At 43.3% G+C, this 24806-nt stretch overlaps 5 protein-coding genes, 1 long non-coding RNA gene and 1 other non-coding gene across 10 annotated transcripts in view; 4 read left to right on the top strand and 3 right to left on the bottom strand.

Moving 5' to 3' along the window:
• Nucleotides 1-790, bottom strand: part of LOC148392820 (uncharacterized) — a 54917-nt gene extending 54127 nt beyond the window's left edge. Inside the window, exon 1 of the long non-coding RNA XR_015860219.1 lies at nt 203-790. This is a non-coding gene — a long non-coding RNA (uncharacterized LOC148392820). The remainder of the gene's footprint in view (nt 1-202) is intronic.
• Nucleotides 709-2314, top strand: LOC148392819 (catechol O-methyltransferase domain-containing protein 1-like). Its single transcript, XM_088384441.1, has 7 exons — nt 709-869; nt 946-1064; nt 1243-1348; nt 1434-1552; nt 1708-1762; nt 1829-1962; nt 2028-2314. The coding sequence occupies exons 1-7, from the start codon at nt 815-817 to the stop codon at nt 2178-2180; spliced, it is 741 nt and encodes a 246-aa protein (XP_088240567.1). The 5' UTR covers nt 709-814; the 3' UTR covers nt 2181-2314.
• A 44-nt stretch (nt 2315-2358) lies between these two features.
• LOC148392818 (non-selective voltage-gated ion channel VDAC2) lies at nt 2359-6195 on the bottom strand. 2 transcript variants are annotated; one of them, XM_088384439.1, is made up of 9 exons: nt 6047-6195; nt 4749-4820; nt 4631-4680; nt 4329-4481; nt 4181-4233; nt 3748-3975; nt 3515-3665; nt 3375-3432; nt 2359-3141 (listed from the first exon to the last, which is right to left on the bottom strand). In XM_088384439.1, the coding sequence occupies exons 1-9, from the start codon at nt 6144-6146 to the stop codon at nt 3050-3052; spliced, it is 957 nt and encodes a 318-aa protein (XP_088240565.1). In that variant the 5' UTR covers nt 6147-6195; the 3' UTR covers nt 2359-3049. The 2 variants fall into 2 exon arrangements, with proteins under 2 accessions (XP_088240565.1, XP_088240566.1); XM_088384440.1 differs by lacking the exon at nt 6047-6195 and adding an exon at nt 5653-5800.
• A 247-nt stretch (nt 6196-6442) lies between these two features.
• Nucleotides 6443-10411, top strand: polh (polymerase (DNA directed), eta). Its single transcript, XM_088384436.1, has 10 exons — nt 6443-6723; nt 6937-7071; nt 7141-7376; nt 7512-7675; nt 7809-7912; nt 7987-8106; nt 8178-8301; nt 8388-8453; nt 8516-8688; nt 8870-10411. Exons 1-10 carry the CDS (start codon nt 6587-6589, stop codon nt 9486-9488), a joined length of 1878 nt encoding a protein of 625 aa, XP_088240562.1. The 5' UTR covers nt 6443-6586; the 3' UTR covers nt 9489-10411.
• gtpbp2a (GTP binding protein 2a) lies at nt 10235-16825 on the bottom strand. Its single transcript, XM_088384437.1, has 12 exons — nt 16329-16825; nt 15346-15372; nt 14546-14730; nt 14359-14467; nt 14074-14271; nt 13816-13990; nt 12727-12946; nt 12289-12424; nt 12103-12161; nt 11858-12029; nt 11610-11774; nt 10235-11491 (listed from the first exon to the last, which is right to left on the bottom strand). Exons 1-12 carry the CDS (start codon nt 16518-16520, stop codon nt 11300-11302), a joined length of 1830 nt encoding a protein of 609 aa, XP_088240563.1. The 5' UTR covers nt 16521-16825; the 3' UTR covers nt 10235-11299.
• Nucleotides 13040-13122, top strand: trnal-cag (transfer RNA leucine (anticodon CAG)). Its single transcript has one exon. It is a non-coding gene; the product is annotated as a tRNA-Leu (tRNA).
• LOC148392814 (otoraplin-like) lies at nt 16812-18760 on the top strand. 3 transcript variants are annotated; one of them, XM_088384444.1, is made up of 6 exons: nt 17008-17099; nt 17211-17249; nt 18052-18132; nt 18229-18368; nt 18461-18571; nt 18659-18760. In XM_088384444.1, exons 3-6 carry the CDS (start codon nt 18084-18086, stop codon nt 18680-18682), a joined length of 324 nt encoding a protein of 107 aa, XP_088240570.1. In that variant the 5' UTR covers nt 17008-17099; nt 17211-17249; nt 18052-18083; the 3' UTR covers nt 18683-18760. The 3 variants fall into 3 exon arrangements, with proteins under 3 accessions (XP_088240569.1, XP_088240568.1, XP_088240570.1); XM_088384443.1 differs by lacking the exons at nt 17008-17099; nt 17211-17249 and adding an exon at nt 16812-16964; XM_088384442.1 differs by lacking the exon at nt 17211-17249 and having other exon boundaries at nt 16983-17129.
• Nucleotides 18761-24806: the final 6046 nt, after the last annotated feature.

The following is a 24806-nucleotide window of genomic DNA, read 5'->3' as shown; positions in this document are numbered from 1 at the left end:
TATGTTCAGTTTATTTACATATCGAAATTACGTTAGTCAACATGCTACAAGCTAAGCGGCTTAATGAATACACGGGCTAGTTTGTTTGAAAAGAAATGTAGAAATGATTAAAACCCGAAGGCGGAAGACGTCGTGCTACTCGTCAAGTAATCTCCATTTTCAACGTCAAACATTAATTATGACGGAGCAAAACTTCACCTACCTGAAAACTGTTCGATGTATTGTTTTTCCCTCCATTTAGAATGAGAAATCCTTTGAATCCTCTCGTTTGTGGGGCTCTCCAACATTTGTCAAGTCACGCGGTGTTGGGAAGACGCCGGCCTGTCACTTGCAGAGAGCACCTGGTGTAACTGATGATCCCGATTGGCTTACTCCCTCAAATCATTCAATCAAGTTTTTATTTTAAATTATTAAAGTCATTACTAGTTTATTCCTTGATTATATTTTGTTTTGTTAATTTTGGATTTATCCAATGATGCGTATTTATTTAGTATAACGCTGGCTTCAGGCAACATCTGATCTCCTACAACCTTTTTTCCGGAAGATAAAATAAAATGGACGTCTCAAAGGTCCCGAATCAAAATGTATATTGTATTTTCTCAAATAAATGAGAATATGATCACTTATGGTTCCGCAATTTAAAGTTTGGCGCGCTATAAAAGACTGAATATAAATGTGTCTGATAGATATAGCTTGAAATATTAACATTAACTGCAAACAGTAAAACTGAAAAGTCAATGCACCGAATTTCAAAACAAACGCGAACATTGGAGTCAAACAAAAAACGGATCAATGCTTCATTTGGCGAGAGAACATGGCTGCAGGCAGGTACTTTCTAGTCTGTCTCGGACTCTCTGTGCTCCTCGCAGGTAAATGTTTTTTTTTATTATTATTATTCTGTATATAGATTGGATGGCGATTCAAAGTGACAGTGATGTCTTGAAGGCTTAGGAAAGTCCGCGTTTGTTGGGAAGAGTCACAGCGGAGGAAAGGACGACCCGGTGCTGCAGTATGTGGTCAACAACTCGCTAAGGGAACACCCAGTCCTCACAAAACTCAAATTGGTAAGCAATAGAATGAAAGAAAACACCTAAAATATCACCTTCGTGGTTTTAAGCAGTTAACCTATTCGCCACTAGGTAGCAGTATGTTTCAATTTTTACATTGTTGTCCGATTAACTTTCCAATTAATTTCTTGACATTTGTAACTTTTGAGGTCTATGATTTGTACTTTAATATCAGAGAACTCTGGATGACCAATGGTCCATCATGATGGTTTCCATCGAACAAGCCCAGTTGATGGCCAATCTCATGAAATTGATCAACGCAACCAAAGCTATTGAAATTGGTGAGATGACACCCAGCCCAGCAATCCTCAAGGAATTTGACCTCTTAATGGTTGTATTTTATGATCTTTTTTGGTACCCAAACAGGAATGTACACAGGGTACAACGCACTCAGTATGGCTTTGGCCATGCCAGAGAATGGACATGTTGTAGCATGTGAAATAAACAACACCTATGTGGAGATAGCCAAGCCCTTTTTTAAAGAGGTAACATCATCTACCAAGTTTCTTTAGAGCACAGAATCATTTCAAACAGACTTCTGAACGATGATTAAAGTGAAAGGCCGCCAGTTTGATCATCACTACTGAAATAATGCATTTCCGAACAGTACTTTATGGTAGTCAATATTTTCTTGCTGCAGGCCGGAGTGGAGAATAAAATCCACATCAGACTACAGAGGGCAATGCAAACACTTGGTAAGGGATTTGTGATGAAAGTTGCCTTTCACTTGAATTGTTGACATTTGTATCTTTTTCCTGCAGATGAACTGATAGCAGCTGGTGAAACAGGAACCTTTGACTTTGTGTTCATCGACGCTGACAAATCCGGCTACGACGGATACTATGAAAAGTCCCTGGAGCTCATTCGGAAAGGGGGCATCATTGCCATCGACAATGTAGGTCTGCAGTTTGTACGCGATGTACTGGACGTGAAGCAGATGCTCAATGTGTGTGTGTGAAGGTGCTGTGGAGCGGAAGGGTTGTGGATCCTGCCCCCGATGACATCACTTCCAGGACTTTGGATGCTCTCAACAAGAAGCTCCACAAAGACCAGAGGATCGATCTGAGCATGCTCACTATAGGGGACGGGCTGAGCATTGCCATTAAACGCTAAATAGCTTTCAATGTCTTTACATCTTCGTAAATGGCATGTTTTGTGAAGTATGTAGGCAATGTTAATTGATATCTAACTAATGCAATCCTTGTGTAAATGAAATAAATAGTAAAACTGTCCTCACGGATAACAAATGGAAATCAGTTGTGTTTTGCAGCAACACCCCATGAGCCAGCAGTAGGTTGGAGACTTTATTGAAAAGGTAACAGACAAAAGGAGCTCCAAGTTCTCCTTGTATGTGAGAGGAGACTTACAGTTAACTCCTGTCGAACATTTCATTTCATTTGCTAAGTTTGGCATCGCTTTGTAGCAGTCTCGAGCCTCCCAAAGTGTTTTTTTTTTTTTCTTTGTGGTGGTGGTTGGCCGAGTGGACTGGTTTGTGATGACCGACGTGACGCCGTAGTGTGCGCGTGAAGGAGGCTTGCAACTGCATTTAAATAGTAACGGGGAAAAAGCCTAGTGTACTTGAAAACTGAGGAATATCAGACGGTGGTGTTTGAAACAGAAATCACAGCGGGGAGGACAGCACTCACCACACAAAGATGGAGTGTCTGCTAAGATGACAAAGCCACACAGGCACAGTGATGCACAACTGGGACTGTATTGGATTGATGGCAGTGCTGGACAAGAACCATGACATTCCGATTACATAAATATGCCACCAGACTCTCAAAAGTAGAAAGCAACAAAAAAAGCACCGGCATGACGGCGGCGCTCACTCAAGAGTTTGTCGTTGCAGCCTTTGTGAACCCGATCTCTCTCTCTCTCTTGCTCTCCCTTCCAAGATGTCCCTACTTTTGCTGGTTGGGTAATGTGTAAGGCCAAATTCCTTCTGATATTCCGGAGTTCCTGAGCGTAGGAGGAGAAGCTTAAGCCTCGAGTTCCAAGCCCAAACCCAGTTTGTGGCCTCCGGCGTTGATGTTCTTGCCGTCCACCAGGCCGGCCAGGGTGAGCTTCACACCTGGGCAGAAATGGCAAACAGTATTAGTGCTACCGAGTACACGGTCAAATTGTATACACAGATGTCAATCTGCTTGTTACAGCTCGGTTGCAGTAACAAAAAAAAAATCCCTGTTGATTTCTTCCCCACCCTTCATTTTAGAATATGCTAAATAAAAATGTCTTTCTACTGAGTCTATGGGAGGTTTATGAACTTTTTGCTCAAAGTTATAGCGGCGAATGGAGGCAGCTCACCTGGTCTAAGGGTCTGGGTGTAGCCAACGCCAACAAGGCTGTTGTTGTTGACTTTAGCCTGCAAAAAAACAGAAAGGGACATATTTAAGTATTTGTACAACTTTGCTTTTCTTTCAGCACCCTCTCGCTAGTGTACTTACACTGACGAAGGCATCCTTGTCCAGTTGGTATTTGGCGGCGATGCCAAAGCGCGTGCTATTGCTGCCTGCGGTCCACGCCAGGTTGACGGCAGTCTCGAGCTTGTCGCTCACCTTCTGGTAGATGGAGCCGCCAAACTCTGCTCCGTCGTTGCTTTAAACAAACACGTGAATGGATAAGACTTGCCAATTGAAATGGGATTAAGAGCGTTATCGTAACGGCACGAGTTACTTACACGTTTGTGTGCAACTGGAAGTCTCCCGTCTTGTAGCCGATGGCAAAGTTGTTCTGAGTCATCTTGGACTTGGCGGTGTCGAAGGTCATCTGGTAGCCGGCGAGCCAGCCCTCGTAGCCGACGACCGCCGCCCCGTGGATGGTGGGGCCTGCAAAGTCGAAGTCCACGTCGCAGCCCAAGTTCACGTACTCGCGCTTGTAGGCGGTCTTGACTTTGCCGCTCTTCTTGCTGTCGAGGGATAAGCAATGACAGTCATAAATACATACAGTATCGTTAACCGTGGCAGACACATTTGGACCGGAGGGGGTCAGCTAAGTGATATCAAGTCATGACAGAACTGACAAGTAGATCATGTTGCCAAGATTAAATAGTGAGGCAGCAGGCAAATACAGCTTGACGCTTTCAATGAACGTCTCAAGTCAAATAATCATACCCAGTGTTTGGCGAGAAGGTGGTGTCAAAAGTCAGCTTCAGTCCCTTGGCGATCTGGACAAAATAATTTATTGGATAAATTGATATTCATTGTGCTTTGCTGTCATTATAAATTGTGTTTTAGATTTCACTTGATGAGTTGACCTTACCTGATCTTCAATAGTGATTTCTGTTCCCAGGGTGTTGTCGGTGTTCCACTTCTCCGTGAAGGTCAAGCCATACTCTGCCCTCTTGTATTTGGTTTCAAGGCTGCCTACGACTTTGCTGGTGTCGGTGTTGGAGGATCCAGATGTTTTGAATTCCTTTGTTTTAAAAAAAATATATATATATAAAATAACTTGCAGCACGGTTATTAAATACATAAAATGAGATAAGAACGCCAACCAGATTTAAAAGATTAAACATGTCTTCAATGTGTTTCAAAGCACGAGTACATGAATACTATAATTACCACGCCATTGGCTGACTTTGTCTTGACGTCAAGCTTCACCAGGCCAAATCCTGAAGAGAGTCGTTTTGATTAAATTCTGGGGTGAAATAATTTAAGATTTCAACACGTGAATTCCTACCATAGCCCTTGTTGAAGATATCCTTGGCAGACTTGCCCAGATCAGCATACGAGGGAGGAACAGCCATTGTTTCTACCGAAAAGGGAAAAAGTATATATTTTGTTAGCACGCATCATTATGCATTTTTTAATATAAAGGGAGGGAATGATGCATGCTAGGTCAATTGTTCCTGAAAATTGTTGGGTAGAAAATGCAATGCCACACTATATATATGCTGAACGTTCTCCAAAGTGTCATCGCTGACCTTCCGAGTTGCAAAGGAGCCACTATACTCAAATGTAAAGCATAAGTATACGTTCGCCAACCGAACACGCATGTTTTACCAAACCATATTGCAAATATTCACTCAACGCGCTATTAGATTTAATTGGTGGTGGCTACTTAGCACGCAACTGCGACGTACCAATCTACTTCTTGTGGCCTAACAGCCCATGAGCAAGGTTACTGTGGGTCGGATTGCCATTTTAACGCCCTGCTCCAGCCCGGCGCCTGTTTCTTATCGTGTTAAGTTTAAAAGTAAGGCGGGGTGAGTGCACATGTTGGCGCTAATTAGCAGCACGTCAAAGGGATGTGCGTTGACGAGGGCTGTCACTCGGGAAAAGGCCAAAATAAGGGAAATGCATTATTAGCCGAACCCAGAGATATTAGTAAAGTACAAATCACCCGAGCTGTCACTGCAACCGTGTAAGATACACACAAAAAAAATCCATTAACTCCTTAAAAGAGTTGAATAGGTTTAATCTTACACAAGTCAGACACGACGTGCTCCAGCTAGCGAAGCTAATTGCTAAAGCTAGCAGAGTTGCCGGCGAGTGGCAAAAGCAAGTTAGACAGCTCCTTTTTGGAAACTAAAAAAAAAAGATGGAGACATTTCTAGAGACCTCAATTCAAACGTAATCCTTACCGTTCGGAGGGGTGTCTAAAGGTGGCCTTAAGTGACTTTTGGAAAGATGTTACCCGAACCGCACGGGCGAGTCAGACTTGACCGGTTGGAGGACGAGCTGAAGGAGACTGCGCTCATATGAAACCTGACCTATCACATCCTGCCGTAGGACCCGGGCTGGCTCGCAACTGCCTGAGTAAAAAAAGATACCCCAAAGACTCATCCAGAGATTTTGGGGTACCAAACCCGGACGAGCCTAGATATATGTAAAAGTTTTTCCATTTAATGCACGGAATTCATTTTCTCTATGCATGTTTTTTTTAATAAAATCTGATAAAGGTTATATCAATCTTGCACCTCAAAGGAAAAGAGGAATGGATTGAATTTATATTGTAACCCTACAAAGACTACTCACTGTGGCAGGTTGAAACGACATCCTTTGCTCGTTTATCCTCCTCTTCTTTCATTTTCTTTCGAAATTTCGCACCAGGTGGTTTTGACCGTTTTGTCTCCATGTGAACAAGAAATAACTACACATTTCCCTTCATTCCTAGTGTGACCCCCTCATCGCACACACATCAAACGTACGACGTAGAAACGTGATTTGTATGTCATAATGCATTGAAATAGAAAATCTTCACACAAAACATTGCGCGTGCAATTTTTTATTTTATGCATTTTCAATTCATTTTTAAAATGTTATCAAATTCTCTTGTACAGTGTACCAAATATCTGCGTTTAATATTTGGGGGGGGGGGGGGGGGTACTCGTGCTGATTGGTCGATAAAATTACGTCAGCCAAAGACAAAAACAGTTGACTGTCCACTTTTGATGACGCAGTTACGTAACACACATAATTGCGGGAAACCAAAAGGTATCGACCGTGTTGTTCACGGACATACTGTTAAAACGTTCAAAACAAGTCAAGTTGTTTGTATAGCTGATAGAAACAGTCATGGAGTACGGAAAGGAAAGAGTGGTGGCATTAGTGGACATGGACTGTTTCTACGTGCAAGTGGAGCAGAGGCTGAATCCTGCACTGAAGAAAACGCCCTGTGTGGTAGCCCAGTACAAGACCTGGAAAGGAGGCGGGTGAGGTTCTGACACACACAGATGTCGTTTTGGAACGATCAAGCCAACTGACAAATGTCATCTAGACCCTTTCACTGTCCCGTGGTGCCCAGTGTTGCTTGAACTCCTTAACCGTACTGTAGTTTGCTCAGAGTTACAACTACTTCCCTAAATAGCTATTTAACTGATCCATTCCATTTTTAAATGTCACCTTTACTCACCCTGTCCTGTTAGGATCATTGCAGTGAGCTACGAGGCCAGGCATCACGGCGTGACGAAGAACATGTGGGTGGACGATGCCAAGAAGCTGTGCCCGGATCTCCAGCTGGCACGCGTGCGGGAGTCTCACGGCAAGGCGGACCTGAGTCCGTGAGTGAGCTCGCGTCGTCATAGTAACGATGTCACTGAAGCACAATTTCAACCTGCCGTTATGTACAGTTACAGGGAGGCCAGCGTGGAAGTGATCGAAGTCATGTCTCGCTTTGCGGTGGTCGAGCGGGCCAGCATTGACGAGGCATACATGGACTTGACTGCGGCCGTCCAGCAGCGGCTGAAGGACATGGCAGACAAACAAATACAGCCTCACCTGCTCAGGACCACCTGCATCCAAGGTTACCCTCACAATTCATCTGACGGAGAGGAAGAAGCTGCTGAGGATGCCATTCTGGATAAAGGTAGGCAGAGCTGTCATTTGTGCTTCATAGAATAACTCAAATATTGTAGATATGAGCAGAATATTGAAAACATACGCACATCCACGACATGCACTATAGTGTTACATGAATATCTCTGTGCTGTATGTCCAACAGAGAAGCAGAGGTCGGCGGGTGTCCAGCAATGGCTGGCGTCCATGCCGACGCACAACTGTGCCGAACTTCAGCTCACGGTGGGCGCCCTCATTGTCGAGGAAATGAGGGCAGCTGTCGAGCAACACACGAGCTTCCAATGTTCAGCCGGCATCTCGCACAACAAAGTAAGTTGAATTCCAACTATTTTGTAAAATTACGTTTTCTTAAATCCAACATCAAGGACACATTGTTTTTGTTGCTTCACAGGCCATTATTTGATTTGTATATGTGCTATTCAATTCTTGTGTGTTCTTGCAGGTGCTGGCTAAACTGGCATGCGGTCTGAACAAACCAAACCGGCAAACTGTTCTGCCGCTGGACTCGGTGACGGAACTTTTCAGCACGCTGCCCATTAGCAAGATGTGAGCGTTTCAGTGAAGACGTCGCCAAGTGAGCCCCTTCCACTTATGAATGCATCTCCTTTCTATTTGTGCAGACGCAACCTGGGAGGTAAACTGGGAGTCTCGATCACAGAGGTTCTGCAAGTGGAGCACATGGGGGACCTGACTCGCTTCTCTCAGGCCCAACTGGGGAAGCACTTTGGAGAGAAGACTGGGTAAGTCTGATGAAGAGAAACTTCTAATCCCGTCTTGATTGCATCGGATTAAATACGTATACATTTTGCAGCCAGTGGCTGTACGATTTGTGTCGGGGCATCGATTTTGAAGCGGTGAAACCCAGACAGCTGCCAAAATCTATTGGCTGCAGTAAGAACTTCCCTGGGAAAACAGCTCTAGCTACAAAAGAGCAGGTATTCGGCACTGAGGTGTCTTTTTCTAACACAAACGGATCTTATTTTAAAGGCCACTTGCTTATTTCTGTTTATGTTCGGTGAAGGTACAGCACTGGCTTCATCAGCTGGCTTTGGAGCTGGAGGAGAGGCTGACCAAAGACAGAGAAGTGGTAAGAAGATGGCTTACAGTGCCCATGACGAGTCACTTTCTCATACCTGTTTTTTCTTGCAGAACGGCCGCGTGGCAAAACAGTTAACGGTCGGCGTCCGTCAGCTGAGCGACAAGCGTCCGAGCAGTTTCTCCCGCTGTTGCGCTTTAGTGCGCTACGACGCCACCAAATTGTCCAGCGACAGCTTTGCCATCATCAAAAGCCTCAACACGGCAGGAAACCAGCAGGCGGCGTGGTAGGTTCACTGTAACCACAAATGCGCATGTAAATTCATATGACTGATTTGAGACTTAAGAAATGATTTTGAACAAAAGATGCATAATGCTAGTGTACCTGAGATGAACCTTGAATCAAGTTCAGATGTTCTCGTAGGCTTGGCTGTAAATCTTGACCACGGGCTTTTGCTTGCCGCACAGGACTCCGCCTCTCACGCTACTGCACCTCTCCGCCAGCAAATTCTCAGATGCCCCGTCAGCGTCGGCGGGGGGCATCGCAGGCTTCCTGAGTGCAGACGTGCCTTCCACTCAACTCTTTCTCTCCTCCAGCCCTTCCGTGCGCAAAACGCCCACCACCATTCGGTCTTTCTTTGACAAGCAGCAAACCAAGTCTTGTTCGGCTTTTTCTCGGACTCCTTGTAAAGATGCTCCGGTAGACCCTCGCGCCGGCATTTTCTCCTTCCTCCATAAGAGAAACACAGAAACCGTTTTAAAGCCAACACATGATGATGAAAAACAAGAGAATGGGGTGGACAACGCGGAAGACGTGCTCGAGTGTAAACGCTGCGGCCAGAACGTGCCGGCGTGGGAGATGCCCGAACACAATGACTATCACTTTGCCTTGGAACTGCAGAAATCGTTCTCCTCTTCTGCTTCTTCCTCCTTCGTCAGGAGAGGGCCTCCTGCAGGGCCAGCGCTGTCCTCCCTGGGCAAAACCAAAAGTAGAGCGTCAGGAGGACCTCATCCCAAAAGACCTCGCTCACAAGATGGAGGAGGAGGAGGGGCGGGCACTTTGGATTCTTTTTTCCAAAGATACTGATGGGGAATCAGTCACAATCAAAAATACTGTGGTATCGTCATAAGTGCACAAAGTTTCCAAGTTTCAACCTGTCTGTTGGTTTATTTCTGTACTTTTGCTTATGTCAAGAAACAATTACTAAAAAACTCCATGAGTGGTTTTTTTGTGGGTGTTGGAGCCGATTAATGCAATTTTAACTCATTTCAATGGGGTAGTGATGCAAGTAATTTTAGTCACAAGTATGGTAGCAAATTTAAATTAACTCTTAAAGTTAAGAAGTTTTGATTGAGCTCTGAAAGTGTTAGAGTAAGTGGTTTGCCTTCATGGCCTCTGATTAGCTGGTGAATGTCCAGAAACTGGGCTGTTCACAAAAACTCAAATCAGCAATATGGCACCCAAAATGATTTGGTTGCATGTTATTTTACACGATTTGCTCAAGACTTTCAATTGCCAGACGTGCTCATATAATATGAATTACATTTGCATAATTGCTATCATCATTCAGTCAGGCCAGGTATACCACAACACGCCAGCAGGGTGTACTAATGAGCTACATATGAAGCAAAAGAGGCCTTTACCTTCTGTATTGTGCTAGTGACCTCGCAAGTGACTCCAAAGGTGCGGCTCCTGTTTTGTTTTTTGCTGCAGTCTTGCATCATGTGGCCTGTGTAAAAATACAAGGAGGGAAAAATGTTAATTTGATCGATTTTTAATCACATCATTCCTTGGCAAAGCGTATGAAATGAATCCAAAGTGATAAATACAACTCAGAAGTCAACATTTAATTGGATAAACGGCTTTCTTATGAACACCACACATAATATTGGATCTGTACATAAATGGATCAGACGTGATTATACACAGCTCCATTAATAAAAGGGAATTAAAAAATATATAACTGTAAAATGTACAAACTACTAGAAATATACCTGAGGTGTACAAAATGTAAAAGCAGTGGTTGAAATATGCACAACACAAGTGGAGTGAATATGGAAAGCTGATGTGACAGTGCGGCAGTAGTAAGACTGTTAATATAAGGCCCACAGTCTTGCTTTGGAGCAGTACTTAACAGTCAACATTTTGGTACAAATATTTGTGTGTTTTGAACTAGTAGCACCAGTTGTTTTTTTTTAATTCTCTTGTCGGAAGGCACTTCCATTAGGCACTGTTCACGCTTGTGTCTGAGTGCGAGTGAGACATCAGTAACAAGAGTTGGCAGCAAATACCTTTGAAACATACTGGCTTTTGAATCCAACAATCTGTTGTCCACATGAGCCCCTTCTGGTCATTCGTCATTATGCCGTTCGGACAAGGATCAGTCACAAAATATTTCACCAAAACGAACTAGAATTTTAGAATCGTGTGCTATTTTGGTAGCTGAGTATTTTGTACCGGAGGAATTGCCGTATTTCTTCTGCTGTCATCAGTCTCCATGTAGCACCCTTGCGTTGATGATTTTTTTTCCTGCTCAAGCCCACATTCTTAGAAACGAAACCAATTGCTGACTTTCCTTTCGTAACAGTGTGTGAAGCTACATTCCTGGCTTTGGAAGTATCTTGAAGGTATAAAAGGCAAGGTGCTCTTAAAAATTCCAACTTGTTTACCAATTGCTGACTTTCCTTTCGTGACAGACAGTGTGTGAGGCTACATTCCTGGCTTTGGAAGTATCTTGAAGGTATAAAAGGCAAGGTGCTCTTAAAAATGCCAACTTGTTTACCTTCTACGGACCAGAGCGGCAAAGTGTGCGGCCATTTGTTGGAAGCTTGTCCGTTATAAAAAGCAAACCAAACAGCACTTGTGTGTTTTTCTTAGGATGGACGCGCGTTCACGCTCTAGTCGTCATCTTCATCTTCGTCGCTCTCCGGGACATGGCGATACTGCGCGATGGGATGCAGCTTGGTGATGTGGCCGATGCCCTTGGTGACGCCCTCCCTGAAGAGCACCTTGGCCCCCATCTTGAGGTACTCGGGATGCTTGAGGAATTTAAACTGGACGCCCGCCTTCTCCCCTGTCCTCAGCTCCTCCTGACAGATGCAGAAAAGTGGTTGATTTAAACATGGTTCTATCACTTCCCAAAAAAATTATTATGACAACTCTGAAAAGTAGTTTTGAAAGTCACACATTTTCTCCCATCACTCTCACCTTGCCATAGACGGCCTCCACGGTGGCGGTCTGCCTCACGTTGCCAATGTGCACGGTCACCTGGAAGCCTTTGTGGAAGGTCTTGGAGTGGAAGAGCAGTACAATCTCAGCCTCAAATATCCAGCAGATGGTTGGGTCCATCTCTGGACTCACCATCACCATTCCCTGTGGGAGGAAAACATCAGATGCCTCGGCATTGCCTAACGCCTGAACGGAAACACTCGTGTAGAAATGTTGCAGGGGCTGACCTTTCGCAGCAAGGTGCGGTTGAAGTTTCCGAGCGCCAGCGTGGCAGCCTGTCCGGCGCGAAGCACCCGGCAAGCCGAGCGGTTCCTCTGGATGCTCCCGACGGTCAATTTGTGGAACCGCCCCGAGTCTGTGGGCCCGACCACCAGATCGTCTCCCTCGCGGCAAATACCACTACAATCAAAACTCAGTTGAAACACATATTGAGTTTGAATCGCTTTTGAGGGCTTGTTGCAGACAAACTAACCTGCACAAAGTCCCGCCCACCACAGTGCCCACTTCTGGCACCGTGTAGATTTCATCCACCTAAAGAACAACAGTCATCAGTCAGTCACGTCTTCTTACTCTGTGCTATTGCAAACTAGTTGAATCTGGCGGGTAACGGATAGAAGCTAATTCCAGAAGAGCAAGATTGCTGAGTGGCCGGCTTTACCTGAAACTCAGTAAGCTGCTGCATCAGCTCCTCCTGCTCCTTGCTGTTGCTCAGCGGAGGGATGATGTTGAAAAAGACCTTGAGCAGGTCCAGATTCTCTCCGGACACGCTGGACACGGTGAACACGGGTGTAATGCTGGCAAGGGGGAGAAGTCACAAGATCAAAAATACCGGAGTACTTTGAAGCAAGTGTTTTGAGTGTCATGTTAGTGCTCAGTTGTCATGTGCTTGAAATAAGGGTGGCTTCTGTTTAGCGCGTCTCCTGGTTTATTTTGGCCGGTTGCCACTTTCCGTCTTTTTTCATATCTTTTATCTTCGTATCTTTTTGCATTTCATATGCAGTTTTAAACAAAATCCGAATCCTCCTTAATGATTGTGAATACATATATATTACATTTCATTTTATACTTGTGTTCAACTTCAGAGCTCGGTACACACTTGGGCGACTGGGCAAACTGCTGAGCGGCGGCAACGGCATCGTCCGTGCTGGCCACAACCATGGGCACCTTGTTGCAGCCCGGCTGCTTGAGTACTCGCTCCAGCTGCCGTACAGTCCGCTCCACGGCGGCCCGCGTGCACAGGTCCATTTTGCTGATGACGATGAAGATGGGCACCTTCAGGGCCATGGCCAAGCCCAGGTGTTCCCGTGTCGTGCCAGCTAAAAAAGGAGAGGTTGAATAAAATGTGATTTACTGATTTCAAGTCCAGTTTAACGACTCGGGGGAAGTGCCGCATAAGATGACACAAAAGTGTCAGGATGGCCGAGCGGTCTAAGGCGCTGCGTTCAGGTCGCAGTCTCCCCTGGAGGCGTGGGTTCGAATCCCACTTCTGACATGACTTTTTATGTGGTATTTCTTTCCCTGACTGTATTGCTCGCTAACAGATAAATCCAGGCTGAAAATGTAATTAAATACTGGCTGCTTCATAAAAGTAGGCTGACGTGAAAGTAACACAATATATCCAAAATTCCATTGAGGTATGGATTGCGTGCTCATTTGTGACCCCTTTTTTGACACCAACAACAAAAACTCCCCAGCAACGAAAGCCAACAACAATCAGTTTTATGTTTTGATGAATTGTTAGGTAGGTTTGGCAGTGCAAGGCTGACTGCTAAGTGGCCCCCATATTATCAGCTGACCCATCTGCGGGTGCCAATAATACCAACATGAAATGCCACTCACCCCAAGATGATATTTTTAGAGCGGGCAATCGTGTCTGGTTTGTTACATAAGGTCAGATTTCATGTTTGTGGCGCTCTTTCGCCGCAACTGGTTGACTGAACAAGTTGGGGCAAGGACAAAAAAAGGTATTCGGCTGGACGCCAAGAGCTGCTGATCAAGAACGGTGCAGTTCTATTTAGTCGGGACCACTGCTTGCTGTTAATAGTCACATTAGGCATTCATGTAAAAATATATGACCTATTTTCTGCACGGAAATCCCCCAAAAAAGGACATACTGTATTTAAGTCGACAAGATGCCTGCATTACGTCAACAAAGCCTGCATTACGTCAACAAACGGTCACTCACCAATGCCGGTATTTGCACTGACAACAAGCATGGCGAAATCGGGGTAGTAGCTGGTGAGGCCAAAGATGGTTGTCTTCAAGTATTTATGGTGACCCGCCAGATCGATGAACGTGATCATTTTAGAGGCACTCTCACAAATCTCCTCTGCCGTTCGAGACTCGCTGTAGTTCACAACCTAGAAGACATAAAAAAAGGTGCATGGCTTAAACGGATCCAGTGCTTTCGTTTTTGTCTAATGTAGTCGATTGTTTTGCTCACTTCTCCTTTACTGTTAAAACCCAGAATCTCAAAGCTGATGCTAGATGTTCGCCCAGACTGGATTTCATGGAGGTGCCTGAAGAGGTTGAGCCTGGCTCTTCCCCGTCCATTATCCAGCTCGCCTTGCGTTAAAACCCCCAGCAGAGTGGATTTGCCCGAGTCCACGTTACCGATTACGGCAACTCGCAGGTCCAGGAACTGCAAGGAAAAAAAGCAAAGAAATGCAACATTTTTAAAAAAGACAATAGACGCGAGTTCTTGTGTCTTAACGGTTGCCGCGCTAACCTGCTGGTCGTCTGGCACCTTTCGTATTAGCGCTTCGGCGATGGTGAGCGGACGATCGGTGTCGTAGTCCACCTCTGCGTGTCGAAGGATGGTGATGTCAGCCCCAACTCTGTCAGCCAAAAATCATTTTGGGTAACAAGTGCTGCATATGCTTTGTACGTGTGGCTGGGTTGACTGTGAAGCTCACTTCTCAGCCATCTTATGAAGGGTGGTGAGGGACGCCTTCATTTCGTCCTCCGACAGGCCCACCAACATGCCGTTATCCTCCACCCCGATCTGGTAGACAGCTTCTCCGCGACCCTCCTGGAGCCGCCATTTCATTTGCGTCACCAGGTGCTCAAATCTACTTGGCGTAGGGTCCACGAGCTTTAGCTAAGCAGCGGGTGAAAAGATCAGAGAAATCAACAAATGATATCCTGATGCTAACATTGCCAGTGATAATCCACGTCGGTGTCAGATTTCTACATACGAGACGGATGGAAAAGACTTGTCAAATGGTTGACCTACAAATGTTCTTTTGGCTGATGTTGTGAGATTCTCTTTTATGGTTGAACTAAAATGGGATTCCAACAAATATTCAAACGCACATCTCTTGACTGTGAGCCACATATGGTAATCGTTCAATCTAATTTAGGAACAAATAGTGGAGTCTCCAACTGCAGTCATCTTTAGGGGCAGGGTGAAAAATGAACACATTTCAATACATATTCATTTCATTTAATGTGGCTGTAAAGCTCAACAAACCTTAAGCAATAAAATAAGACCACACCTAACACACCATGCAATGCTATAAAAGCTAATTACCTAAGAATATTGATGAAATAAACCACTCTGACAGTGTCACTGTGTGCTTCTTGAGGGATGGAGAGTCAATGTGTGTCTAGCAAAGTGTCTGCTTAGTTGATGTGTCTCATATAACCCAGTCAACCCACTCTGACGGCATCTACTGTATCCTATTACGGTATTGCTTTGTGTGAAAGTTCTTACCTTGTACTCGATATTCCCTTCTTCTACCTAGGAGATAAGGTACAAAGTGTTAGACACGGACAATCACAACTTTATATTTCAGGGCATTGAATCATTTGCAATTGGGCTGCTCTGCCTTAGCTGCTCTGTTTGACCTCTCATAAGAGAAGGCATCATCAGGTTTTTCCACACCAACTTGGGCTGGTGTGTCCTAACCAAGCCTTGTTGCATGAACTCAACTCACTGACAAAGCCTTTTCGGACGAGATGCAAAGAAAAACAAGAAAAACAGAGCAGTCCAATTATGAACGAATCAATGCCATGAGAAAGAAAAGACCTGAATGAAAATAATCACAAGCATGTAATTGATTTGTAAAATAATAAAACGCCAATTTCCTGATGTAGCATTGAGCGCGACCTATTTTAAAACTGTGCTCAATACTCAACAGCTCAATGTAAGCAAATATGTGTCAAATTCCATTCAAGTTTACCTTGGAAATCACTTACTACGATGACTTTTCCACATTTGCATACTACTGATAAGGAATAAGCTTAACTTCTGCTGAATGCGAGGATGATGTAACTTTACGACACACAACCAAAAGTCAATGGACAGAATGCCGGCCAAAAAGGACATACTATTATCTTTTGCAAGTAATATTAGCACGACTGAGGACACGTCGACGACCCCCCCCCCCCCCCCCCCCCCACACACACACACAGCCCCCCCCCCGCCCCCACGGTTAACTATTTACAAACACAGCTGATGCTACAATAGCATGCTAACTACACTTTCGCTCATTTAAATTTGGTGATTTTAAAGGCATTACATGGTTAGAAACTATTAGCTAAGTAGCGTATAATGGGACGTAAAAAAATGGGCTAACACGGAATGTAGCTTTAAGCGTAAAGTGAAAGTAAACTGCGTTGTTGTTGTTGTTTTTTCGTAATGAACACAATAGAGACGCTGTTAGCCAGCGTTCCTTATCTAGGAGACAAGCGTACCTCTGGTGGTAGATAAGGGGTGCTGTTGCTCGGTTTGAAGCTGCGAAAGTGTCGCGCATTCGCTCTCTTCTTCTTGGCAGAAGCCCTTTTGGTGGCGGAGGTACGTCCGCAACCATTGCCCAGGTTCACTTCAGTCCGAGAGCCGTCGTGTCCCTTTTCTGAGGCAAACAACTCGGAAACCCGCTCATCCATAAGCTGCTTGGCAAAGACGGCGGACCGGGAGGGCTCTCTCAAAACACCGAGGGGAGCACAATAGAAGTTGTTTTGCTCGAATGGGACGCTTCCTACCAGAAAGGGGGGTTGGTTTTCGGTCAAGTGGTAGCTTAGGCCCCCCCACCCCAAATAAGAGGACCGTTCGAAGTCCTTCTAAACATTAATAACAACCGAGAAGAGATGGTGGTTTTGAGTTTTCGGAGGATACACGTCATTCCGTGACGAATGGTGTTGTTTAAAGGCTCAGCGCGAGCAGGCGGAAAGCTCCCAAATCATACGTAGAACATCTTAAGCACCGCCCGTGTGAGCTACCCATATGAAAAGCATGCGTACACGTTACAGCGCACGGTGCTTTGCAGAGCTTTGCGTCAGACGACGAGGAAGTCCTGTTTGACACCAAGACTGACGAAAGTTTGCATTTAAGTATGAAATCACACCAAGAATTTTAAAAGTTATAGAAAACACTTGTGCACTTGGATTTTAAACTTTATTCAAATGGAAATATTGTGTTCATTTCGGAGGGGAGGGGGGAAAATTGGCTGATAATGCACGAAAATGGTGACAACTCTTTTAAAACCCACATAATACATATGTATATTATGTTTTTAGTCTTATTCAGTATGACACTCACCATAAATGTCATATTATTATTCCTGTTTAAAAAATGAGAATCTTGAGAACCACGTGAATGGATTATCCAAACAATAGGTTAGTATGGTTCTTAATTCTAACGTTATAATTCTAAAATGCTGTACGAGTAGCAATATTACTTTGTGGATTAATTTGCGTGTCTTGAAAACATTAACAATGGCGCCATCTTGTGTTTTGGAAAAGAACTACTCTTAGGACAATATTTGTATTTAAATAATTAAGTAGGATTTTTAATACTTATAAACTCGAACTTTCTGAGCTAATATTTATTTATCTATTTATCTATGTATTTATTTATTTATTTATTTATATATATATATATATATATATATATATATATATATATATATATATATATATATATATATATATATATATATATATATATATATATATATATATATATATATATATATATATATATATATATATATATAAAAATAAATCCCAGCTGAATTTAGGCAAGAAGCATGATACACCCTGGACTTGTCACAAGCCAATCACAGGGCAAAAATTGCCAACTTGTGATTTGTGATTTGATTTGTGATTTCCTTGCAATATTGTAGAATCTGAAGAGGTTGCAAAAAACAGAAGTGTGCATCAAAGTGTCATTTTCCCATTATTATGAACAGTGAGTGTAAATAGTCAACTCCCACTCGATATGTAACTGGTTCCAGAGTGTGACATTTCCAAGAGTCCACCCTGATTGGTCGGGCAGCGTGTGATGTCGGGCCACAGCCCCCCTGACTTTCGAGACGTTTCCTCTCGGTTTCCTTCAAATATCCATCTGCACATTCATATAGCCAAGATTATTGTTTTAAAATGCGACATCTGCTTCTTCTTGTTGTTCTTTGTGTAGGAGTGCTGCACCAAACCTCAGATGCCGTACTCATGGACAAGCTAGCCGACAACAAGATTTGTGGTGATGCAGAGTGTTCATGTAAGTAAATGTGTTTCATGGAACTCCCTATCCCACTTTGAACTCACTCTTATTTCTCTTTGTCATTTTTTCTTCTTGTGATTTTTCTTTTTCTAGATGTTCTCTCCATGGCCTCGGCCTTGGATGACTTCATAGCTCCGGACTGCAGATTCATCAACCTCAAGAAGGGTCAGAAGGTTTACGTGTATTCTAAACTGGTGCCAGACGAGGGCAGTGGAGTCTTCTGGTCTGGAAGTGTATGTACAAACCAAACACCACTGTGGATGAAAAAGCACAGATCCAAAGGTGGAAGTTATTAGTGAGGCTCTGCTGATGTGTTAACCGTTAGGTGTACAGTGACCGCTATGTGGACCAGATGGGCATCATCGGATACTTTCCGGCCCCTGCGGTGAAGGAGACGCACACGTTTAGAGAGGACACGGTCCAGATGCCTACAACAGTGTGTAGAATTAACATAGACGTACTGTATGTATTTTTGTATGTTATTCAAGTTAGTCTACATTCACTTTGTCTTTTCTCATTGCAGAACACGGATTTCATCTGCACATAAACGTAGTGTGTGTACTCGATGTTGCTTCTCATTTATCACTTTGCTCAATAAACCATTCCCCCATGTCAATCTCAAAAACCACTCGGCTTCTTTCAACAGACTCTCGAGACTGATAATTGTAGCCTGTCATTTCCGACTGTCCATGATCTTCAACTGTCATGGTCGTGTCAAAAATCTTATCATTGACTGTTATGTGAATTGATCTGCATGCAACACATAGAATTATGTTTGCTTCCAGAGTAGTAGCAAATATGCACACCACCATTTGATGAGATTGTTGAATATTCCATATCTCCCTCACACACAGTGTCTGCTACTGTGTAATGATCGTTGAGACATATTGGAGCTATTAAGGCTGGATGGATGATCTGCTTTGATCGCTATCATTAAGATCATTGCACATACTTTCCACGTGGGAACTAAACAGATGTCTGCCAGTGCATAATGGAAAGCTATAGAAAGACTCATTGATTTAACTTCAGATCTGCTATTTGACAGACTGATTAGAAGCGACAACACAAACTTTTAATTCTGTTATTTCATTTATCACTTGTGGGAATTAGCACGCATTAGTTCCAGTCAATACAAATTTGCTAAACATGCTGACATTTACCACACAAACACAAAAAAAACAAACGGCCTTCAGAAAAGCAGCCAAGTGATTAAAAACAAACAGCAGTACGTAGTCATACAATTGTTACTTTAAAGCGTTTCCATGGTGACGGGATAAAATTTGGTTGGGGGGGGGTGATGCTTCAAGGAGCAGCTGCCAAAAACAGACATACGCACAGAGCGGAGTACACAAGCTATTTTTTTCTCATCTACTTTTTCCATTGCCTTGTCACACCCACACTCTTGCAGACAGGAAGCCCCTTGGCACCCTGCAGTGTTGGAAATCAGCAAACACCTCGGAGCATCTGAGGTTGACAATTTAGAAGAGGGGAATTATCCTTCAGCGACTGATTTAATGGTTGGTTGTAAGCACAACCAAATGAATTTAAAGAAGAACTACTTAATATGTTTGTGTTTTTGTTCACTACCATTCAAAGTCATAAAAAGACACTCTGAGACTTTTTGTAATTGTCTGGATAATTGAACAGCTATAAAGGCTGCTTACAGCATAATCATTGATACTTGTTTTTTAGCAGCATTAAACAGGTAGGAAATTGAATCACTTCCTTATCAATTATTTACTCATCCTATGAGTCATATAGTGACAACAATCTTGTAAGGAACCAGAATTAAAATTCTAATGCTGCATCTGGTTACTCAAGATGTGACACGTTGTGTGACGATGACCTCTTCAAAATCCAATCAAAGTTCTGCTGATTACAATAAGTTGCGCATTAACAAGGATTAAAAAACATTTCAGTAACTGTAGTAACAAGCAAGCAAAGTAAAAGGCACACCCTTCAAAACAACCTAATTTAGGTTTAAAATTGGACTGACCCAATCGACCCAACTTCCTGGGTCAGTCCAATTTTTAAGCCAGCAGGTTTAAGGGTGTAGAGATAAAAAGTGAGTCTCCGATTCAATTTTTTTTCCTCTATCCCAGAACATAGCGTGAAGATTTCAATACAGATATTAGTGGAGGAAGTTGAGCACAAAAATAAATCAATGCTTCTTTGTGTCACACAAAAAATAGATGGACTGGAAATACACTAGCCTGCACAATTACATGACTCATGCACACATGCACACATACACACAAATACGCTTTAGAGAAGAAAAGAGCGCCAGATAGGTCAAATTAAAGCCGCAGCTGCACTTTATAAAAAATAATGGAAGCTTTTGTGACTTTGAAGCAGACGAAAGGTGAAATTGACAAATGCAATGTGCAAGGTGACAAAGCTGCATTGAGTATGAAGGCTAACATGCTAATAGTTAAGAATTGATTAAATTCTGACATGCTGATAGTTGGCAACAAGTTATCGCTTCCTTTCTTTAAACAAGCATCCATCACAAGCCCTCCTACATCTTGTCTTGTTTTATTTTTAAGGAGAGGGGTTTAGTGACAGCCTCTGAATAGACCCACAATTGTTTGTCATGACAACCAAGTAGCCATTGCAAAATCAGTCAGGCTAAGTACAGCCATTAAGTGCTGAAACAAACTGCCGTTGCCGTCACTGTATTTTTCTCTTTGCATCTAAACGTGTTGCAAAGTGTTTTTGAAAAGATGGTTATTTGTTTTAATATGACATCTATATAGCTCTTTTATACATTTACATTGGAGCTGTTTACTGGATTAGATAAGAAATTAAAGAAATAATATAGACCTGAGATTCATTCAAAGGAATAATTGTGCAACTTTTGACCAGGTTACAAATCCTTAATACTACAAAACCTACAATGTGCATGAATTTCAAACCAGTTCATTTGTTTCTCTTTTTATTTTCAAAGTTTACAAGCCAGTGCCATTTCATTTGAATGCCCTTTTTGTTCGGGTTGGTGAAGCAGCATGCAGCTTGCCCTTCTCCCTGTTTTGCCTAGATGAAATTTAAAAGACAACTTTTGGTGGATATTGCCAGTGTTTCTGTCGGTTAAAGAATGTCATACACATTCATATATCAGAGGCTTTGTTGTTGATATCATTTTGTGTGACCGTGACCACACGTACGTATATCTGTAGCAGGTTGCGTGAAAGCAGCTCAGATGTCCCTGAGTGCTTCATTTCATCGTTGGCCTGTTTTATAGACAAAGCAGCTTTGTTAAGCTTAATGGTGCTTGTATTGATTGGCCGGGATATCCACACAAACCGCCAGGGCCAAATGAGGAATGAGATCCTCCAATGAGGACCTCTAAATGCTTTCCAGCTCCTTTTTATTGACCCTTCTGGAATAGAGCGTGCAGGGTTTTATTTACTCGCTTTGCCCGCAGCTTGTTTTTACAATGCAGGGATCGCTTTGTAATGGTAGCATGCATGTGACTATTGTCTGTTTTTCAATTCTTGCTTGAATGGTTCTAAGGCAACGATAGAAGCTTGTGACGGATTGGACGCAGATGCAAATGAACTTTCCTGCATTATAGTCATGAGCTTTAAAGGAATAGAATGGCAGGCTTAGCGCTCATCTGCTGTCCAGTCAAGGTACTGTAGCTCTTGAGCCCTGAAGAGACGTGACCTTTCCCGAATACCACCAGGTTGGATCAGGTGACGTTCTCACAACTATGCTAAGACTCTGATGGAAATGCATCACACTACATGAACGCAGACTTGATTTTAAATAAATAAATCAATCAATAAAAAAAATCTGAATTTCATAAATAAATGAATAAATGAATAAATAAATAAAGGCTTTTCTGAATTGCAATATCACTGAAGAGTAAAGTCTTGTTACCGTACAACTTACCTCCCTTCCAACTCCCTTTCCTGTCAGGATCGGAATTGAGCAGGACGACCAAATGCAGCTTGGACCAGCTTGGTTTATCGAAGGGAAAAGGGAGTTGGAAGAGAGCATAAGGGGAACAAACTAACAGAACCGGCAAACTGACATAACTAAATGGACGGAAAGGCCGACCGACAGACTGGCTAACCAAAACAGAACTGGCAAAGACAGGAACCAAAAGAAACAAGAACGCCATCAAGGATCCAACAGGGGAGTGAGGGGCAGACAGGACTTAAATACACTACAGGTAACAAGCGGCAGGTGACTGATTACATTGATTGAGGTAACACAGAAGGGGAGTGGCGACGCCAACAGAAACCATGGTAACAGACACGATGAAGCAACTGGGGACGAGTCGTGACATTTCTCTTCAATATAAGCTGCATTTGGTCACCCTGGCTCAACTCACGTTGCCCTGTGTGGCCCATCAAAAATGGCTATTGTTGGCCTTCTTAATGGACAACGCTCTTCAGTACGGGGCAGCACTGGAGAGCAGCTTGGTAACATCCGAGGTTGCATTACCATTAGCGGTAATGTCCTCATGGAAAGAACATTGGAGGAGACGCGGAAGGCTGCTGCTTGTGCTCTTTTGTGTCCTCAGCGGACCGAGCGAGCGTCATCACATCTTGTCAAGATCTTCCGCGCCAGCCAGACCGCAGATGCCCATTTTCATGCTGATTACTGGCCGTCGTGCGTCAAAGGTCGCGTTGTCGTCAGACTCCTCGCAGGAAAGGCATTCTCCAAGGCGACGTCAAACTTTCAGCCGGGTAATTACCCCCACCTCCAGTTGAGGTGAAGGGTGAGTGTGGCTCGTAGGAGGCTTGATTTGGAAAACTAACACACCCCTTGAACTAAACAAACCAAATTATAAACGTGTTTTGGATGTGTTGGTTTTATGGCCTACTCTGAGGATCAAGTTAGTGTTTTTTTCATTTTATCCTGTGAATGAAGTCATATTCTTATAAGGTGGCTAACACTGACTACAATTTCATGGACTCTTGAACACACACTGGGGTAGATTAGCTCTGCTGGACCACTTTAACAAAGTAATGTAAAGAGGATTTTGCAGGTGTGTGAACGTGGCCTGCGACAATTCGACCACCACAGTCATCACATCAAGATGTCAACTTTTTCAAAGTGCCTGCTGGTGCGGCTGATTACCGTTCTGACAAACCCAGCGGCTCCCACTCGCTGTGATATGTTCATTCCTTTCAAACAAGGTCAAAACAAATTTAGCAAAGTAGCAATTTGCAGGTAATACACAGAGAGAAATCAAATGATGACAGCATGGTGCTTGAAAGTACCTTATTTCTCCTGCTGCAAACAGTATTTTCAGCGGTGTCAAATTTGCATGTCTTTTAATCGCCCTCTATGTAACGCATCCATTAGGCAGCACTGAATGCTCACCTTGAAAATAAGCAACACGCAAAGGGAATTAATCATCTTGATTATGCATAATCGGAATCGTGCGCGCTTGTTTTTCTCTTCCAATTAAAGTGGATTTGCTTGTGGAGTAGGCTTTGAATAACAAAGCAGGTGGCAGCAGCCCGTCACGCTTGGGCGGGCGGCTCTCAGCGCAGGTGAGTGGCTTGCTCTGACACACATGCTTCAAAGGAATCGTGTTTTTGTTTCACCTGCTCAGCATCAGCATAGGCGATTAGTTGTATTAGTCATACTAGCCCTGTTCTGTTTTGTTCATACAAATACATTCGTGGCAGTTACAATGTTGGAAAATGTTTGAAACTGTATCACAGATTTCATAACAGTTTAAAATTTCAAACAAATTACAGCGGTGCTTACTGCGTTGCCAAATTAATGTTTTTGTTAGCCTCGATAGGAACATCGTCACTGCCAATATGGCCGCCCTATTGACAATTGCGGAATTTTCTACCCTAAGTCTATTTATCTACAACAAAATCTGCACAATCCAGAAGCACATGACCAAATAGGTGAATTCAATGAGTGAATATTCAACTGCAAATACATTACTGGAATTAGCCAAATATCCAGTTGACATCCATGAGAACACAAACAATAAAAATAAGCTTGCAGGTCACACGATACACAAACAATGAAAATAAGCAGTGCGCAGGTCACACTATAACCAGATTTTCCAGACTTCATAAAAAACACACTCAACAGTCTTCTTTAGACAGCAGTGGATTTATGAAAATAAAAGCCATGGGCTGTGCAAACCGGAATGACCAGTTTTGTTGATCACAGGAGAGTTACTGGCCCGTGCGGGCTCACAGAATGGAAACAGCACCTACACTGCCATACATAGTAATTCACTTCAATAGAATGGGTTTATTGATGTTCGCCACCATTTTAGATCCCGATGTGATGTCATCTAAAGGAAGAACCTTCCCTTCAATACGGGACCCTTTTAAATGACCACACTCTATAAATTTGAAAGATTGAATGCTAGATACGCGTTGACAGGGAAATGACACCACCCCCGAAATGAAGTCTGTTCTGTGCTTATTATTATTTTTTCATATCTGCCATCTTATCTCACCGTGGCAGACACCTGAAGAAGCTCAGTACACACACAGAGAGAGAGAGAGAGAGAGAATCAACCTCCCTGATCCATCATGTCAAGTCAGTGTGCAAAGTACCCATAATGCCTCTCTCACTCCGAGCTTGCGACTTAATGGAACTGTATCGAATTGAGCGTCCTCTAAATGGACGTGCAGTGTTGAGCCCTTTTTTCCCTCATCACTTATCATAGTTATCAGGTG

Source organism: Syngnathus floridae, chromosome 9 (genome assembly GCF_059516105.1).
Source record: "Syngnathus floridae isolate MCC-2025c chromosome 9, RoL_Sflo_1.0, whole genome shotgun sequence".
NCBI lineage: Eukaryota > Metazoa > Chordata > Actinopteri > Syngnathiformes > Syngnathidae > Syngnathus > Syngnathus floridae.
This window is presented reverse-complemented; position numbering and strand designations above follow the sequence as displayed.

Coding starts and splice junctions, on each gene's coding strand:
- LOC148392819 (XM_088384441.1), top strand. CDS start 815: ATGGCTGCAGGCAGGTACTTTCTAGTCTGTCTCGGACTCTCTGTGCTC. Junction 1,065..1,242: donor TCCTCACAAAACTCAAATTG/GTAAGCAATAGA, acceptor CTTTAATATCAG/AGAACTCTGGATGACCAATG. Junction 1,349..1,433: donor AACCAAAGCTATTGAAATTG/GTGAGATGACAC, acceptor GTACCCAAACAG/GAATGTACACAGGGTACAAC.
- LOC148392818 (XM_088384439.1), bottom strand. CDS start 6,146: ATGGAGACAAAACGGTCAAAACCACCTGGTGCGAAATTTCGAAAGAAA. Junction 3,433..3,514: donor ACAAGGATGCCTTCGTCAGT/GTAAGTACACTA, acceptor GTTTTTTTGCAG/GCTAAAGTCAACAACAACAG. Junction 3,142..3,374: donor CACCCAGACCCTTAGACCAG/GTGAGCTGCCTC, acceptor ATTTCTGCCCAG/GTGTGAAGCTCACCCTGGCC.
- polh (XM_088384436.1), top strand. CDS start 6,587: ATGGAGTACGGAAAGGAAAGAGTGGTGGCATTAGTGGACATGGACTGT. Junction 7,676..7,808: donor CCGGCATCTCGCACAACAAA/GTAAGTTGAATT, acceptor GTGTTCTTGCAG/GTGCTGGCTAAACTGGCATG. Junction 8,454..8,515: donor TGACCAAAGACAGAGAAGTG/GTAAGAAGATGG, acceptor TTTTTCTTGCAG/AACGGCCGCGTGGCAAAACA.
- gtpbp2a (XM_088384437.1), bottom strand. CDS start 16,520: ATGGATGAGCGGGTTTCCGAGTTGTTTGCCTCAGAAAAGGGACACGAC. Junction 14,468..14,545: donor CTTCATAAGATGGCTGAGAA/GTGAGCTTCACA, acceptor TTTGGCTGACAG/AGTTGGGGCTGACATCACCA. Junction 12,030..12,102: donor GTGGGCGGGACTTTGTGCAG/GTTAGTTTGTCT, acceptor TTTTGATTGTAG/TGGTATTTGCCGCGAGGGAG.
- LOC148392814 (XM_088384442.1), top strand. CDS start 17,087: ATGCACGAAAATGGTGACAACTCTTTTAAAACCCACATAATAC. Junction 17,130..18,051: donor TTTTAAAACCCACATAATAC/ATATGTATATTA, acceptor TTCTTTGTGTAG/GAGTGCTGCACCAAACCTCA. Junction 18,572..18,658: donor CGGTCCAGATGCCTACAACA/GTGTGTAGAATT, acceptor TTCTCATTGCAG/AACACGGATTTCATCTGCAC.